Source organism: Coregonus lavaretus (assembly GCF_964263955.1).
Source record: "Coregonus lavaretus genome assembly, chromosome: 34".
Taxonomy (NCBI): Eukaryota; Metazoa; Chordata; class Actinopteri; order Salmoniformes; family Salmonidae; genus Coregonus; species Coregonus lavaretus.
The window spans coordinates 18,139,735-18,154,756 of NC_140021.1; the positions used below are offsets into that span (position 1 = coordinate 18,139,735).

General features: G+C 43.0%; 1 protein-coding gene across 2 annotated transcripts in view; it reads left to right on the forward strand.

Annotated features, from left to right (window-relative positions):
- Positions 1-3,551, forward strand: part of snx7 (sorting nexin 7) — a 37,284-nt gene extending 33,733 nt beyond the window's left edge. For both annotated transcript variants that reach the window (XM_084152045.1, XM_084152046.1), the window contains one exon: positions 3,013-3,551. In XM_084152045.1, the coding sequence (XP_084008171.1) occupies positions 3,013-3,093 (81 nt within the window). In that variant the 3' untranslated portion in view covers positions 3,094-3,551. The remainder of the gene's footprint in view (positions 1-3,012) is intronic.
- Positions 3,552-15,022: the final 11,471 nt, after the last annotated feature.

The following is a 15,022-nucleotide window of genomic DNA, read 5'->3' on the forward strand; positions in this document are numbered from 1 at the left end:
GGCCTGTCTCCTGGTAGCGCCTCCATGCTCTGGACACTACGCTGACAGACACAGCAAACCTTCTTGCCACAGCTCGCATTGATGTACCATCCTGGATGAGCTGCACTACCTGAGCCACTTGTGTGGGTTGTAGACTCCGTCTCATGCTACCACTAGAGTGAAAGCACCGCCAGCATTCAAAAGTGACCAAAACATCAGCCAGGAAGCATAGGAACTGAGAAATGGTCTGTGGTCACCACCTGCAAAACCAGTCCTTTATTGGGGGTGTCTTGCTAATTGCCTATAATTCCCACCTGTTGTCTATTCCATTTGCACAACAGCATGTGCAATGTATTGTCAATCAGTGTTGCTTCCTAAGTGGACAGTTTGATTTCACAGAAGTGTGATTGACTTGGAGTTTTGAGCAGTGTATGAATTCTATATGCATTCGATTTAGAATCTGCCTGTTCCTCACTGTGTACCCTCTCTGCATACAGCACAGCAGCTGTGCATCGTACTGTTAGGTGGCAACATCAGAGGATCGCCATGGTTACTCCATAGCAATTACTGTTTCTTCATGATATTGTTATAAACTAGACATGGTTTTACTAACAAGGCGGTGTTCTAGATTCACAATAATTATCAACCTTGTTCTTGTCACCGCTCTTGTGCATAAAGACGTGACTACGTATGCGTGTGCCAGTTTGCTTGTGCATGCGTTTTTGCAACCCCTGGTGTTCATATGTAATGCTGCCTGATTATCTCTGTTTACCTGTCCTCCGGCTAAACCACTGGAACCTAGAGGAAGAAAAAGAGGATTGTTAACGAGGCTAGCCGTCTCTTCCCCCCCCTTAACAATCTCCTTAATTAGCACGTTAGCCACCGCTGCTACGCAGGTCCCATTACCTCAGCTGGTGCTGTCACAGGCCGTGTCAGGAACACAGCACTGATGGAGCACCTCCACAGATAAACACACACACACACACACACACACACAGAGGCACTCCCCCGTTGGTGGCAGAGTGTGTATTGACATTTGCCTGTTTGGTAATGCACCGATAGCCACCCCTGATTGGACGGCGACTTATCATCCCCGTGGAGCTCTACGTCAGTGCACACGTCAGTCCAGACGGGCTGGAACCAAGGACAGATTACCCTTCGATTTTGGGTCCAATTATTCACTTCGTTATAGTTCAGGTCCCTGTACCTGTTGGTCATGTCATATTAAAGATACACAGGGTATTATTTGTGAAGGTGAAAGTTATGAAACGAGACACACCATAATGAACATCGGTCGTGCGCAGTAGATCACCTGCTGGGTGTCGACAAACTGTGATTATTCAACGTGACCGCCGACGTTCTGTGGTCAGAGGTGATAGGATTGCCAACCGCTGCACACGGTCAATGTTCGTTATGTGTCTTGTCCTTTTAGTTGTGCTCAGGTGTGAAGTTCCTCTCTCTGCCTCACACTGTACTGCCACAGGTGTTTTAGGCTGCAGAGCAGACTAGTGTTGCTTTAATCAGACCGTCATCCTCACAGCTCCAGTGCAAGGTATGAACTTAAAGGACTTTGTTGTCGATCTTTGGAGTCTCCGGGAAGAATGCTGTGTTGGCAGCAGGGTTGTAGCTCCCTACCAGTCGGGTCCTTAAATGGATTTAGCCGTCCCCTGATTCTCCTGAATGTTTTATTCAACAGTCTGTTGTCTTATCTGTGTTTTGAGGGCTTAAACACCATCCGTCTGGAAGGAAGGATGTTGCACTAAGTATGTATCGCTTTCTTCAACCACAATCTTCAACACATGTAGTCTGTTATCTTGATAAGTACTATTCAAACCTGTTGATTGATCCCAAAACATGCTATATCATTAAGAATATGCTTTCAAGTTTGAATAAACTCTACTCCAAGAAGGAGTTAGCTGTCAAAGTGAATGGAACGTTTTAATTTTTTTATTTTATTTTAAGTTCAGCCAACGTTGTTTCACCTCTTTCCTCTGTCTGTCTTGGTCTTTCCTGTGATCAGCTCTGTGCATCTGCTCTCATTTAGTATTCTAGCCAGCTGCTGAGTCATACAGACAAATCTACTTATATTCGCAATGTTTTCCCTCTGCTCGTGTGTTCTGTATACCCTGTGTAGCTCACAGCAGCTCTGTCCCTGTGCAGCTTGTGGCCCCTGGTCTAGTCTACGGTAACTCTTCCAGGCCCCTCGCTTCTCGCCCCTCTCCCTGTGCTGTAGTTGGCACTGCTCTGCTCTCTCTGTCCCTGTCCTTGTATAACCATGGCCTCTGGTGTACAGCAACTCTGTCCCGGTTCTCTGGTTAGCTCTGTCCCTGTATAACCTATTGTCCATACTCTGGTTAGCGCTGCGCTCTCTGTAGTGCCCTGTCAGTGATGGGTAAAGATCAGACTGGGTCTGTGTCCCATGGTGAAGGTGTCATCATGATTAAGCACTAGTGACATGGCAGTCAGCTGGCTACCCACCGAGAGCCTCCTGCCACTGTCTTGTTGGCTAAGTTTGAAGAGGAGAGAAGGGTGGAGTGAAGGGGTGGTTTGGGTGTGTGTGGAAGATTGGGGAGAGAGGAGAGGAGGCATGGTGAGAGTGGGAAGGGGATGTTTAGGTGTTGGCTGGAGGGGGAGGATTGAGACAGGGAATTGTGCTGTTTGGGTGGGTGCTTTGCTCTGTTTGGGTCAGAACATTAATCACAACCTTGTCAAGTGACATAGATGAGACCGGAGTCCAGGGAGCAGCCGGAGCCTGTGAACGAAATTGTCTGCTGAATTGAGGCATGCCATGTGTGTCTGACTTACGGCGGCCATTAAACGGACAGCTATTACTTTGGAAGTTTAGATGACAGCGCGGAAGGTTTTATTGATGTGTGGAAACATACTGTGGAAACATACTGACTTGCTCGGAAGTTCAGACCTGCCATTTCAACTGAATGATTGTGTGCTCTCGTGTCTGGTGTGTGTGTGTGTGTGTGTGTCTTACCGGTCTGTCATAACCTGATGACGTGGGTGTTCTCTCCTCTCCTCCAGTGTCTGGCAGTGTGGGAGACCTTCCTTCTCTCCCAGAGAACAGAACCCAGCGAGGAGACTGACAGAGACGACACCTCCTAACCCCCACGATGCACCTATTCCACAACCCTCTGCCCACCACCCCTACCCTACCCAGGGGGCACAGCCAAAGACACTTTTCAACACAACCCGGAGGACTCCTGGAATTTAACCCTAATCATTCCAATGAAGCTTCACTTTAAAGTCACTTTAGCACAGACCGTGATAAATCGGAGAGATCTTTAAATATGCATGATCAGCCAGCTTCTGTTTAGTACAGCCATAGGATCTGAGGGTAGATATACTGAAAACACTATGATGGATCCACCATGATGACTTTCACAGCGATACGATGACATACTTGTTTACCTGTTTTACAATGACTCACTATGGTATTTTGATAACAGAAAATAAACTAAAGAGTGTCACTTTTTTTTAATACTATACACTTATTTTTCTCTTTGTAAAGCTTTAAATTGGGTTTTTAAGATGTTGGCATAATAAAATGGATTGATACGTTGCGCTTGCTCAGTACATGGTGTTTTATGAAAGCCTAAGCTATTGGCTTGTAGTTAGTCTTAAGAGCGTGCAGCAGCAGTCTCTAGTACTTCTCTTTTGGACATCAATATGTTCTTTTCATGTAGGTGCTTTTCATGATATTACGATCCGCAATGCTTATGACGGAACACTACTGTCTGAAAAGAAAACCATACTAAACTCTTGAGAAAGAAATGCCATCTTTTCCATTGATCCCAAAATATAATGCATAATACATTTTCACATCAATGTCTCATTACATCAAACCAGAATCGCTCTACTCTAAACACCATAGTGCGAATTGTAATCAGAAATAATTTTTGTGGCATACGTTTTGTTTTTGTCGGTTGGGGGATTTTCATGCTGTACGTGTGTGAGAACGGACAGAGTAGAGATGCATGTTCCCTGCTTAACTAGGTTACCCACTAAAGGCCTAATCACATGAAACATTAAAGAACCCTCTTAAAATAACAGTGCCCTGAAATTAGGCCCTTTATCTGCATTTTATTGAATGTAGAATGAGCAGCGAGAGGAAAGAAAAACACATTATGCTTGTTAACCAAGACCTGAGCTATAACCAGATATGTGTCTCAAATGGCACCAAATTCCCTACATAGTGCACTACTTATGACATAGGGCTGTGGTCAAAAGTCGACCTACAGTTGAAGTCGGAAGTTTACATACACTTAGGTTGGAGTCATTAAAACACGTTTTTCAACCACTCCACAAATGTCTTGTTAACAAACTATAGTTTTGGCAAGTCGGGTAGGACATCTACTTTGTGCATGACAATTGTTTACAGACAGATTATTTCACTTATAATTCACTGTATCACAATTCCAGTGGGTGAGAGGTTTACATACACTAAGTTGACTGTGCCTTTAAACAAATTTCCAGAAAATGATGTCATGGCTTTAGAAGCTTCTGATAGGCTAATTGACATCATTTGAGTCAATTGGAGGTGTACCTGTGGATGTATTTCAAGGCCTACCTTCAAACTCAGTGCCTCTTTGCTTGGTGTCATGGGAAAATCTAAAGAAATCAGCCAAGACCTCAGAAAATAAATTATAGACCTCCACAAGTCTGGTTCATCCTTGGGAGAAATTTCCAATAGTATGCAAGTGTGAACACCATGGTACCACGCAGCCGTCATACCGCTGAGGAAGGAGACGCGTTCTGTATCCTAGAGATGAACGTACTTTGGTGTGAAAAGTGCAAATCAATCCCAGAACAACAGCAAAGGACCTTGTGAAGATGCTGGAGGAAACAGGTACAAAATAATCTATATCCATAGTAAAACGAGTCCTATATCGACATAACCTGAAAGGCCGCTCAGTAAGGAAGAAGCCACTGCTCCGAAACCGCCATAAAAAAGCCAGACTACGGTTTGCAACTGCACATGAGGACAAAGATTGTACTTTCTTGGAGAAATGTCCTCTGGTTTGATGAAACAAAAATAGAACTGTTTGGCCATAATGACCATCGTTATGTTTGGAGGAAAAAGGGGGTGGCTTGCAAGCCGAAGAACACCATCCCAACCGTGAAGCACGGGGGTGACAGCATCATGCTGTGGGGATGCTTTGTCTGGGCACTTCACAAAATAGATGGCATCATGAGGAAGGAAAATTATGTGGATATATTAAGGCAACATCTCAAGACATCAGTCAGGAAGTTAAAGCTTGGTCGCAAATGGGTCTTCCAAATGGACAATGACCCCAAGCATACTTCCAAAGTTGTGGCAAAATGGCTTAAGGACAACAAAGTCAAGGTATCTGAGTGGCCATCACAAAGCCCTGACCTCAATCCTATAGAAAATGTGTGGGCAGAACTGAAAAAGTGTGTGCGAGCAAGGAGGCCTACAAACCTGACTCAGTTACACCAGCTCTGTTATGAGAAATGGGCCAAAATTCACCCAATTTTTTGTGGGAAGCTTGTGGAAGGCTACCCGAAACGTTTGACCCAAGTTAAACAATTTAAAGGCAATGCTACCAAATACTAATTGAGTGTATGTAAACTTCTGACCCACTGGGAATGTGATGAAATGAATAAAAGCTTAAATAAATCATTCTTTCTACTATTATTCTGACATTTCACATTCTTAAAATAAAGTGGTGATCCTAACTGACCTAAGACAGGGAATTTTTACTAGGATTAAATGTCAGGAATTGTGAAAAACTTGAGTTTAAATGTATTTGGCTAAGGTGTGTGTAAACCTCCGACTTCAACTGTATATAGGGAGCCATTTGGGACAGATCAGAACTGGCTTCAATACAGTGTTAAAAAGCATCCAGTTAGAATATAATATTAGATTGCATATGTCTGTTAATCAAGTTTAAACAATGGACCATGTTTGGTTGTTTCTCACTGACTCCTCTACCTTATCCACAGTTCCAACCCATTCCTTTTGATCATGCTGATTGTTCTGAAAAACTAATAGTATAGACTGGGTGGTTCGAGCCCTGAATGCTGATTGGCTGACAGCCGTGGTATATCAGACCGTATACCACGGGTATGACAAAATATTTATTTTTACTGCTCTAATTACGTTGGTAACCAGTTTATAATAGCAATAAGGCACCTCGGATGTTTGTGGTATATAGCCAATATACCACGGCTAAGGGCTGTATCCAGGCACTCTACATTGCATTGTGCGTAAGAACAGCCCTTAGCCATGGTATATTGGCCATATACCACACCTCCTCGTGCCTTATTGCTTAGGTATACCCTTGAGGTGAGGAGGATACAGTGGGGGAAAAGAAGTATTTAGTCAGCCACCAATTGTGCAAGTTCTCCCACTTACAAAGATGAGAGAGGCCTGTAATTTTCATCATAGGTACACGTCAACTATGACAGACAAATTGAGAAAAAAAATTCCAGAAAATCACATTGTAGGATATTTAATGAATTTATTTGCAAATTATGGTGGAAAATAAGTATTTGGTCACCTACAAACAAGCAAGATTTCTGGCTCTCACAGACCTGTAACTTCTTCTTTAAGAGGCTCCTCTGTCCTCCACTCGTTACCTGTATTAATGGCACCTGTTTGAACTTGTTATCAGTATAAAAGACACCTGTCCACAACCTCAAACAGTCACACTCCAAACTCCACTATGGCCAAGACCAAAGAGCTGTCAAAGGACACCAGAAATAAAATTGTAGACCTGCACCAGGCTGGGAAGACTGAATCTGCAATAGGTAAGCAGCTTGGTTTGAAGAAATCAACTGTGGGAGCAATTATTAGGAAATGGAAGACATACAAGACCACTGATAATCTCCCTCGATCTGGGGCTCTACACAAGATTTCACCCCGTGGGGTCAAAATGATCAAAAATGATCACAAAAATCCCAGAACCACACGGGGGTCCTAGTGAATGACCTGCAGAGAGCTGGGACCAAAGTAACAAAGCCTACCATCAGTAACACACTACGCCGCCAGGGACTCAAATCCTGCAGTGCCAGACGTGTCCCCCTGCTTAAGCCAGTACATGTCCAGGCCCGTCTGAAGTTTGCTAGAGTGCATTTGGATGATCCAGAAGAGGATTGGGAGAATGTCATATTGTCAGATTAAACCAAAATATAACTTTTTGGTAAAAACTCAACTCGTCGTGTTTGGAGGACAAAGAATGCTGAGTTGCATCCAAAGAACACCATACCTACTGTGAAGCATGGGGGTGGAAACATCATGCTTTGGGGCTGTTTTTCTGCAAAGGGACCAGGACGACTGATCCGTGTAAAGGAAAGAATGAATGGGGTCATGTATCGTGAGATTTTTTGTGAAAACCTCCTTCCATCAGCAAGGGCATTGAAGATGAAACGTGGCTGGGTCTTTCAGCATGACAATGATCCCAAACACACCGCCCGGGCAACGAAGGAGTGGCTTCGTAAGAAGCATTTCAAGGTCCTGGAGTGTCCTAGCCAGTCTCCAGATCTCAACCCCATAGAAAATCTTTGGAGGGAGTTGAAAGTCCGTGTTGCCCAGCGACAGCCACAAAACATCACTGCTCTAGAGGAGATCTGCATGGAGGAATGGGCCAAAATACCAGCAACAGTGTGTGAAAACCTTGTGAAGACTTACAGAAAACGTTTGACCTGTGTCATTGCCAACAAAGGGTATATAACAAAGTATTGAGAAACTTTTGTTATTGACCAAATACTTATTTTCCACCATAATTTGCAAATATATTAATTAAAAATCCTACAATGTGATTTTCTGGAGAAAAAAAATCTCATTTTGTCTGTCATAGTTGACGTGTACCTATGATGAAAATTACAGGCCTCTCTCATCTTTTTAAGTGGGAGAACTTGCACAATTGGTGGCTGACTAAATACATTTTTTCCCCACTGTACATTTACTACCTCAGCAGACAACCTGCACCTGAAATGGCACCCTATTCCCTTTTTAGTGCACTACTTTTGACCAGGACCCATAGGACTCTGGTCGAAAGTAGCGCACTATATAAGGGATTGGGTGCTATAAGGGACACATTTAACCAGATTTCTCTTTCTGTGGCTATACTGTAGTGAACGCTGGCCCTGTCCCTGCCATGTGGGTATGAATATTCCAGTAGCTCAGATGAACTTCCATGCGATGCGAGGCTGTGAGCAGCCAAGCCAAGCATGGCAGTATGGCAGGGCTTTCCAGGATGCCCGCCTGCCTGCCCCACTGCCGGGTTAAGGAGGAGGGGTGAAGGGGGCGTCTTCCTCCATTCGCCATCTGATTTAACATTAGTCAAGCTGGAGACAGGAAGCTGATGAATGAATGGAGATGGTGAGGTTTAGCTCTATTAGGATGCATCCATAATGGCACCCTATTCCATTTATAGTGCACTACTTTTGACCAGGGCCCATAGGGCTCTGGTTTAATATAGGGAACTATAAAGGGAATCGGCTGCCATTAGACTCTGCTAATGACTACCTGAGGGATGGATGTGTTCAAGTGTCTTTGCCATGTGTAATGGATACATTGAAAATCTTACTCATGCAATGCTCACACAACAACCATAAGAAATATAGGCTATAAATATACCAGTGCAACAACCAGCAATGAAATCAGTAATAAAAACCAACCAGCAAAATAATAAAACTGATATAAATCAAACAATGCATTGACTGGAGGGCTTTCTCACAGAGACGGTGTTCAATAAACAATACTTTATCTTTTTGACATATACTCCTCTCAGAAGTCATCATCTGTGTTTACACAATACAAACATTGACATTTTTGCTTTGGGGAGAGCAGAGATGGGCACATGAACACGCTGTTTTAGACAGTTGGTGCCCAAAACAGTCACCGTAGTTACTCCTAGTGAAAACATTTGCATTTGATTAATACAAGAGGGCTATAATGGCAACAGAAGTGCCTATCATCATCAGCATTAAGTGTGCTCCAGTAAGGCTGCTGAGGGGAGGACTGCTCATAATAATGCCTGGAATGGAGCAAATGGAATGGCATCAAACTATTGTTCCATTTCATTTTTTGTCTTATTAAAATACCTGCACCAGCTCCTTTCCTCTCGCTCTCTGATCCCTCTGGCTCGGAGCGTCAAGCCAACTGTAACTGTGGCTAACTTCCTGGTTTCTGTTGTGTGTTGCGGTAATTAGAGTGGTGGGTGTGAAATTGATGCGTGGCGGTGGCAGGCGCTGGCAGGCATCGTGGTCATGTCAAATCCCTGGAATGCTCCAATGTGCAGACAGCAGGAGACTGTTATGACAGAGAGACAGAGATGGGCTCTGGTAAAGGACAGCCTAAAGGGGGGGAAAGGTAGAAGCTTATATTTTCTTATTATTTATTTGTCTATTGTTGTCTCTGGGTGTGATTTTTTCAATATGTCAAAATATGCCTGTATACAACATGATGAAGCAATGGAAAAATTCACTTCTAGGAACTAATCAGTTAGTAATTGACCTTATCTAATCCTGCTATCGAAATAAATCAGAAAATAAATGTGTGCTTATCATTCAGTGCTGACATGGATAAATATAACAGATGTTCTAATGTAATCAGAATATTAAATCCTGGTCAGTGTACAGAGTTTGTCCTAAAGGCAGAAGACCAGACTCCTGACATAATAGGACATAATGAACTGGACCCACTAGGCCCATGATGAAGCACTGCTGTATTTCCACTGTCATTGGTGTCGCTCTGATCTTCTTCAATGAGCTTCTATTAGACAGTGGTTGCGTTCCGAACGACACCCTATTCTCTATAGTGCCATTTGGGACGAGCCCACTGAGTCTGGGTAATGCTGCCTTCCACAATCTGATATCCTCACAGATTGCGGGTCTTCTCTAACCATTTAGTACAAATATCAACCCCAGGAGAAAACTACTGGTAGCCTATTTAGCATTATAAACAGCTTTTTGCTGTTTATAACTAACTTCCTTAGAATGGCAGTCAGCCAGTTCGCCATTGGTGTAGACCAGAGGAGCTGTTACCAACACAATGGTACAACCTGACACCAGTGGTAGCCATTGTGAGGACAATAGAGAAAGTTTGGCATACACACAGTACACGTACCTTCTATACATCTACTGTTAACATTCAAGTTTAAATTCATACAGCCTGTTGAGGAGCTGGATAGAATGAATGAGCAAGGACTTACAAGGGATAAAGATAGTATTTTCTCACATCATGAAAATAAGCTTCTGAGTGTTCAATTCTTGAGGTGTTTCCTGATAGGCATTAGAATGTTTCATAGTACTATTTACAACAGCATCATCTTGTGTAAAACAATGTGTTGTTCACTTGACACACTTAAGGACTAACTGCTGTGGTGATTTGAAACCTAATTGACAGGGATTTTCCGAATGCATTTCTCCATATCCATCTTCTCAGAAAATATGAAAAGAGAGAAGGAGACTCCTCTGTGCAGCGCTTGGGAGGGCTCCGAGCCAGATAATGGACCCAGTGGTAAGTAATCAGACTTTTTCAGTCAGTCACCATCATTCAGTCTCAGAGCCTAACAAACCTCATAATCCTTATTCCTGCCTTTCCTGGAAGCGAAGCTGAACATTGGATAATGCAAAGCTCCATAACACCAGAATAAAAGGTAAACACATCATCGTGTTCAGTAAATGTAACATGAATGGCTCATAAAGGTAGTCAACAGATGTCCCCATGGTTCTTTTTAGCATGGCTGTGTGTGTGTGTGTGTGTGTGTGTGTGTGTGTGTGTGTGTGTGTGTGTGTGTGTGTGTGTGTGTGTGTGTGTGTGTGTGTGTGTGTGTGTGTGTGTGTGTGTGTGTGTGTGTGTGTGTGTGTGTGTGTGTGTGCGCTTGTTGACTGACTGACGTCCTCATGGCACTCTTATTTAGCGTAGCTCTGTGTATGAACAGCGGGAGAAAGTGTAATATCCAATACAGTGTGTGTGTGTGGCTAGGCCCAACTTCAGCATGACACTGTAATTACACTGTGGGATGGTTCGCCTGCTGGGATAAATTATACCTTGGAACCAGGACACAGCTATTATGAACAGAAACACCCATATTACCGATGCAGCTTCAGCCACCCAGCAAAACCAATCTTGACCTTCCAGAATACAACAAACACGTTTTCCACTGCCAAGGAGGCTCAAGACTTCTTCAGATAAGCACATCAAGCACAATACACAAGGGGACGAGCTGACAGATCTAGGGTAACCCCAATTTGACTGGCTCAATATTCAGGTATGCTATCCACGCACAATCACGCAGCCTAGCTTATGGCTGTGATGCTTCCCTCAGCATAAGACAATGATGAGAAAACCCCCTCAATGGGGTAAAATTATTAGTATTATTGTTGTTGCTGAACATTGGACTTTGTTATTATTATATTGCCTATGTTCCAGGACATTTAGACAATGATGACCCCACGCCAGTTAATGAACAATGGACAATATATTGAAGTGCCATACAGACTGGGGTTGCTTCCTTGTGGGGCTACAGCACATTGCATCCCTATGGGCTAAACTGTTTAGGATAGATCGCCAGTCCCCTATGGGCTTCCACACAATTCGTTTATTTTATTTTTATGTTTAACTTAATTTAGACCATATTGCTAATAATAATTAGGATATTTGTGACCCACCACCTGGATTCAGTCCTATGTAGAAAAATTTGAAATTGTGTTTTTTACATTGGATAAAAGACACAGAGCTAGAAAATTGTAGATCATACACTGCAGTTGAGGAACAATGGGAAAGTAATTCTGCTTTGAAAGTTGATAAAACTTGTAGCCCCACTTTTGAGAAAATGACCCGTGAATGTTCTGGTACACCAACTGGAGAGCTCTTTGTCTACACCCATTCAGCATCGTTCACACCTTCTTAAGCCTTAGCCCCACCCATCTCTTTAAGGATTCACATGTGAGGCCATGTGCTAAACAGAGTGAATACGGTAGTGTAGCAAACAACCAAAGATTTCAAGACTAAAAATGGTGAAAGTAGTAGCAAAAAGTAGTAGTAAAAATACACTTGATCTAGTCCTTGGCCTATATACTAATCTGACTTTGGTGCAGGTCATGTTGTTCTTCACATTACTGTCTCTGGTAAACACACACTATATCAAATAAAATCAATGTTTATTTGACACATGCACAGGATGCAGAAGGTGTAAACGGTATAGTGAAATGATTACTTGCATAGTCAAGTCTTTAGCTAGCAACAACTCATACTACCATGCACCTTGCATGAATCTGCAGGTAGCTAAAGCTAACCAACTGAACAAAAGTATAAACGTAACATGCAACAATTTCAAAGATTTTACTAAGTTACAGTTCATATAAAGAAATCAGTCAATTGAAATAAATTAATTAGGCCCTATCTGTTAGCCACAGATACCTTTTTTAAAAAGGTAGGGGCGTGGATCAGAAAACCAGTCAGTATCTGGTGTGACCACGATTTGCCTCATGCAGTGCGACACATCTCCTTAGCATAGAGTTGATCAGGCTGTTGATTTTGGCCTGTGGAATGTTGTCCCACTCCTCTTCAATGGCTGTGCAAAGTTGCTGGATATTGGCTGGAACTGGAACACGCTGTCGTACATGTCGATCCAGAGCATCCCAAACATGGTCAATGGGTGACATGTCTGGTGAGTATGCAGACCATGGAAGAACTGGGACATTTTCAGCTTCAAGGAATTGTGTACAGATCCTTGCGACAATGGGCCTCAGGATCTCGTCACGGTATCTCTGTGCATTCAAATTGCCATAGATAAAATGCAATTGTGTTCGTTGTCCGTAGCTTATGCCTGCCCATACCATAACCCCACAGCCACCATGGGGCACTCTGTTCACAAAATGACATCAGCATCATTCTGCCATCTGCCCGGTACAGTTGAAACTGGGATTCATCCGTGAAGAGCACACTTCTCCAGCGTGCCAGTGGCCATCGAAGGTGAGCATTTGCCCACTGAAATCAGTTAAAATGTCAAGACCCTGATGAGAACGATGAGCACGCAGATGAGCTTCCCTGAGATGGTTTCTGACAGTTTTGCAGAAATCCTTTGGTTGCGCAAACCCACAGTTTCATCAGCTGTCCAGGTGGCTGGTCTCAGACGATCCCGCAGGTGAAGAAGCCGGATGTGGAGGTCCTGGGTTGGCGTGGTTACACATGGTCTGCGGTTGTGAGGCCAGTTGGACGTACTGCCAAATTCAAAAAAACGACGTTGGAGGCAGCTTATGATAGAGAAATGAACATTAATTTCTCAGGCAACAGCTCTGGTGGACATTCCTGCATTCAGCATGCCAATTGCACGCTCCCTCAAAACTTGAGACATCTGTGGCATTGTGTTTTGTGACAAAACTGCACATTTTAGAGTAGCTTTTTATTGTCCCCAGCACAAGGTGCACCTTTGTAATGATTATGCTGTTTAATCAGCTTCTTGATATGCCAGAACTGTCAGGTGGAAGGATTATCTTGGCAAATAAGAAATGCTCACTAACAGGGATGTAAACAAATGTGTGCACAAAATTAGAGAGAAATAAGCTTTTTGTGCATATGGAAAATGTCTGGGATATTTTATTTCAGCTCATGAAACATGTGATCAAAACTTTACATGTTGCATTTATATTTTTGTTCAGTGTAGTTGAACATTTGTGCCGCAAATATAAATTGTGTGATCAATAATAGGACCAAAGCGTAGTTTACTTTGTTCAAATCAAATCCAATTTTATTTGTCACATACACGTGTTTAGCAGATGTTATTGCGGGTGTAGCGAAATGCTTGTGCTTCTAGCTCCGACAGTGCAGTAATATCTAACAAAAAAGATCTAACAATTTCACAACATATACCCAATACACACAAATCTAAGTAAGGAATGGAATTAAGAATATATACATATATGGACAAGCAATGACAGAGTGGCATGGACTAAGATACAGTAGAATATTATAGAATACAGTATATACATATGAGATGAGTAATGCAAGATATGTAAACATTGTTAAAGTGACTAGTGTTCCATTTCTTAAAGTCGCCAGTGATTTCAATAGGCAGCAGCAGCCTCTAATGTGCTAGTGATGGCTATTTAACAGTCTGATGGCCTTGAGATAGAAGCTGTTTTTCATTCTTTCGGTCCCAGCTTTGATGCACCTGTACTGACTTCGCCTTCTGGATGATAGCGGGGTGAACAGGCAGTGGCTCGGGTGGTTGATGTCCTTGATGATCTTTTTGGCCTTCCTGTGACATCGGGTGCTGTAGGTGTCTTGGAGGGCGGGATGTTTACCCCCGGTAATGCGTTCGGCAGACAGCACCACCCTCTGGAGAGCCCTGCGGTTGCGGGCGGTGCAGTTGCCATACCAGGCGGTGATACAGCCTGACAGGATGCTCTCAATTGTGCATCTGTAAAAGTTTGTGAGGGTTTTAGGTGCCAAGCCAAATTTCTTCAGCCTCCTGAAATTGAAAAGGCTCTGTTGCGCCTTCTTCACCACACTGTCTGCGTGGACCATTTCAGTTTGTCAGTGAACTGGATATACAGTTGAAGTCAGAAGTTTACATAAACCTTAGCCAAATACATTTAAACTCAGTTTTTCACAATTCCTGACATTTAATCCTAGTAAAAAAAAATCCTGTCTTAGGTCAGTTAGGATCACCACTTTATTTTAAGAATGTGAAATGTCAGAATATTAGTAGAGAGAATGATTTATCACCTTTTATTTCTTTCATCACATTCCCAGTGGGTCAGAAGTTTACATATACTCAGTTAGTATTTGGTAGCGTTGCCTTTAAATTGTTTAACTTGGGTCAAACGTTTCGGGTAGCCTTCCACAAGCTCCTGACAGAGCTGGTGTAACAGAGTCAGGTTTGTAGGCCTCCTTGCTCACACACGCCTTTTCAGTTCTGCCCACACATTTTCTGTAGGATTGAGGTCAGGGCTTTGTGATGGCCACTCCAATACCTTGACTTTGTTGTCCTTAAGCCATTTTGCCACAACTTTGGAAGTATGTTTGGGGTCATTGTCCATTTGGAAGACCCATTTG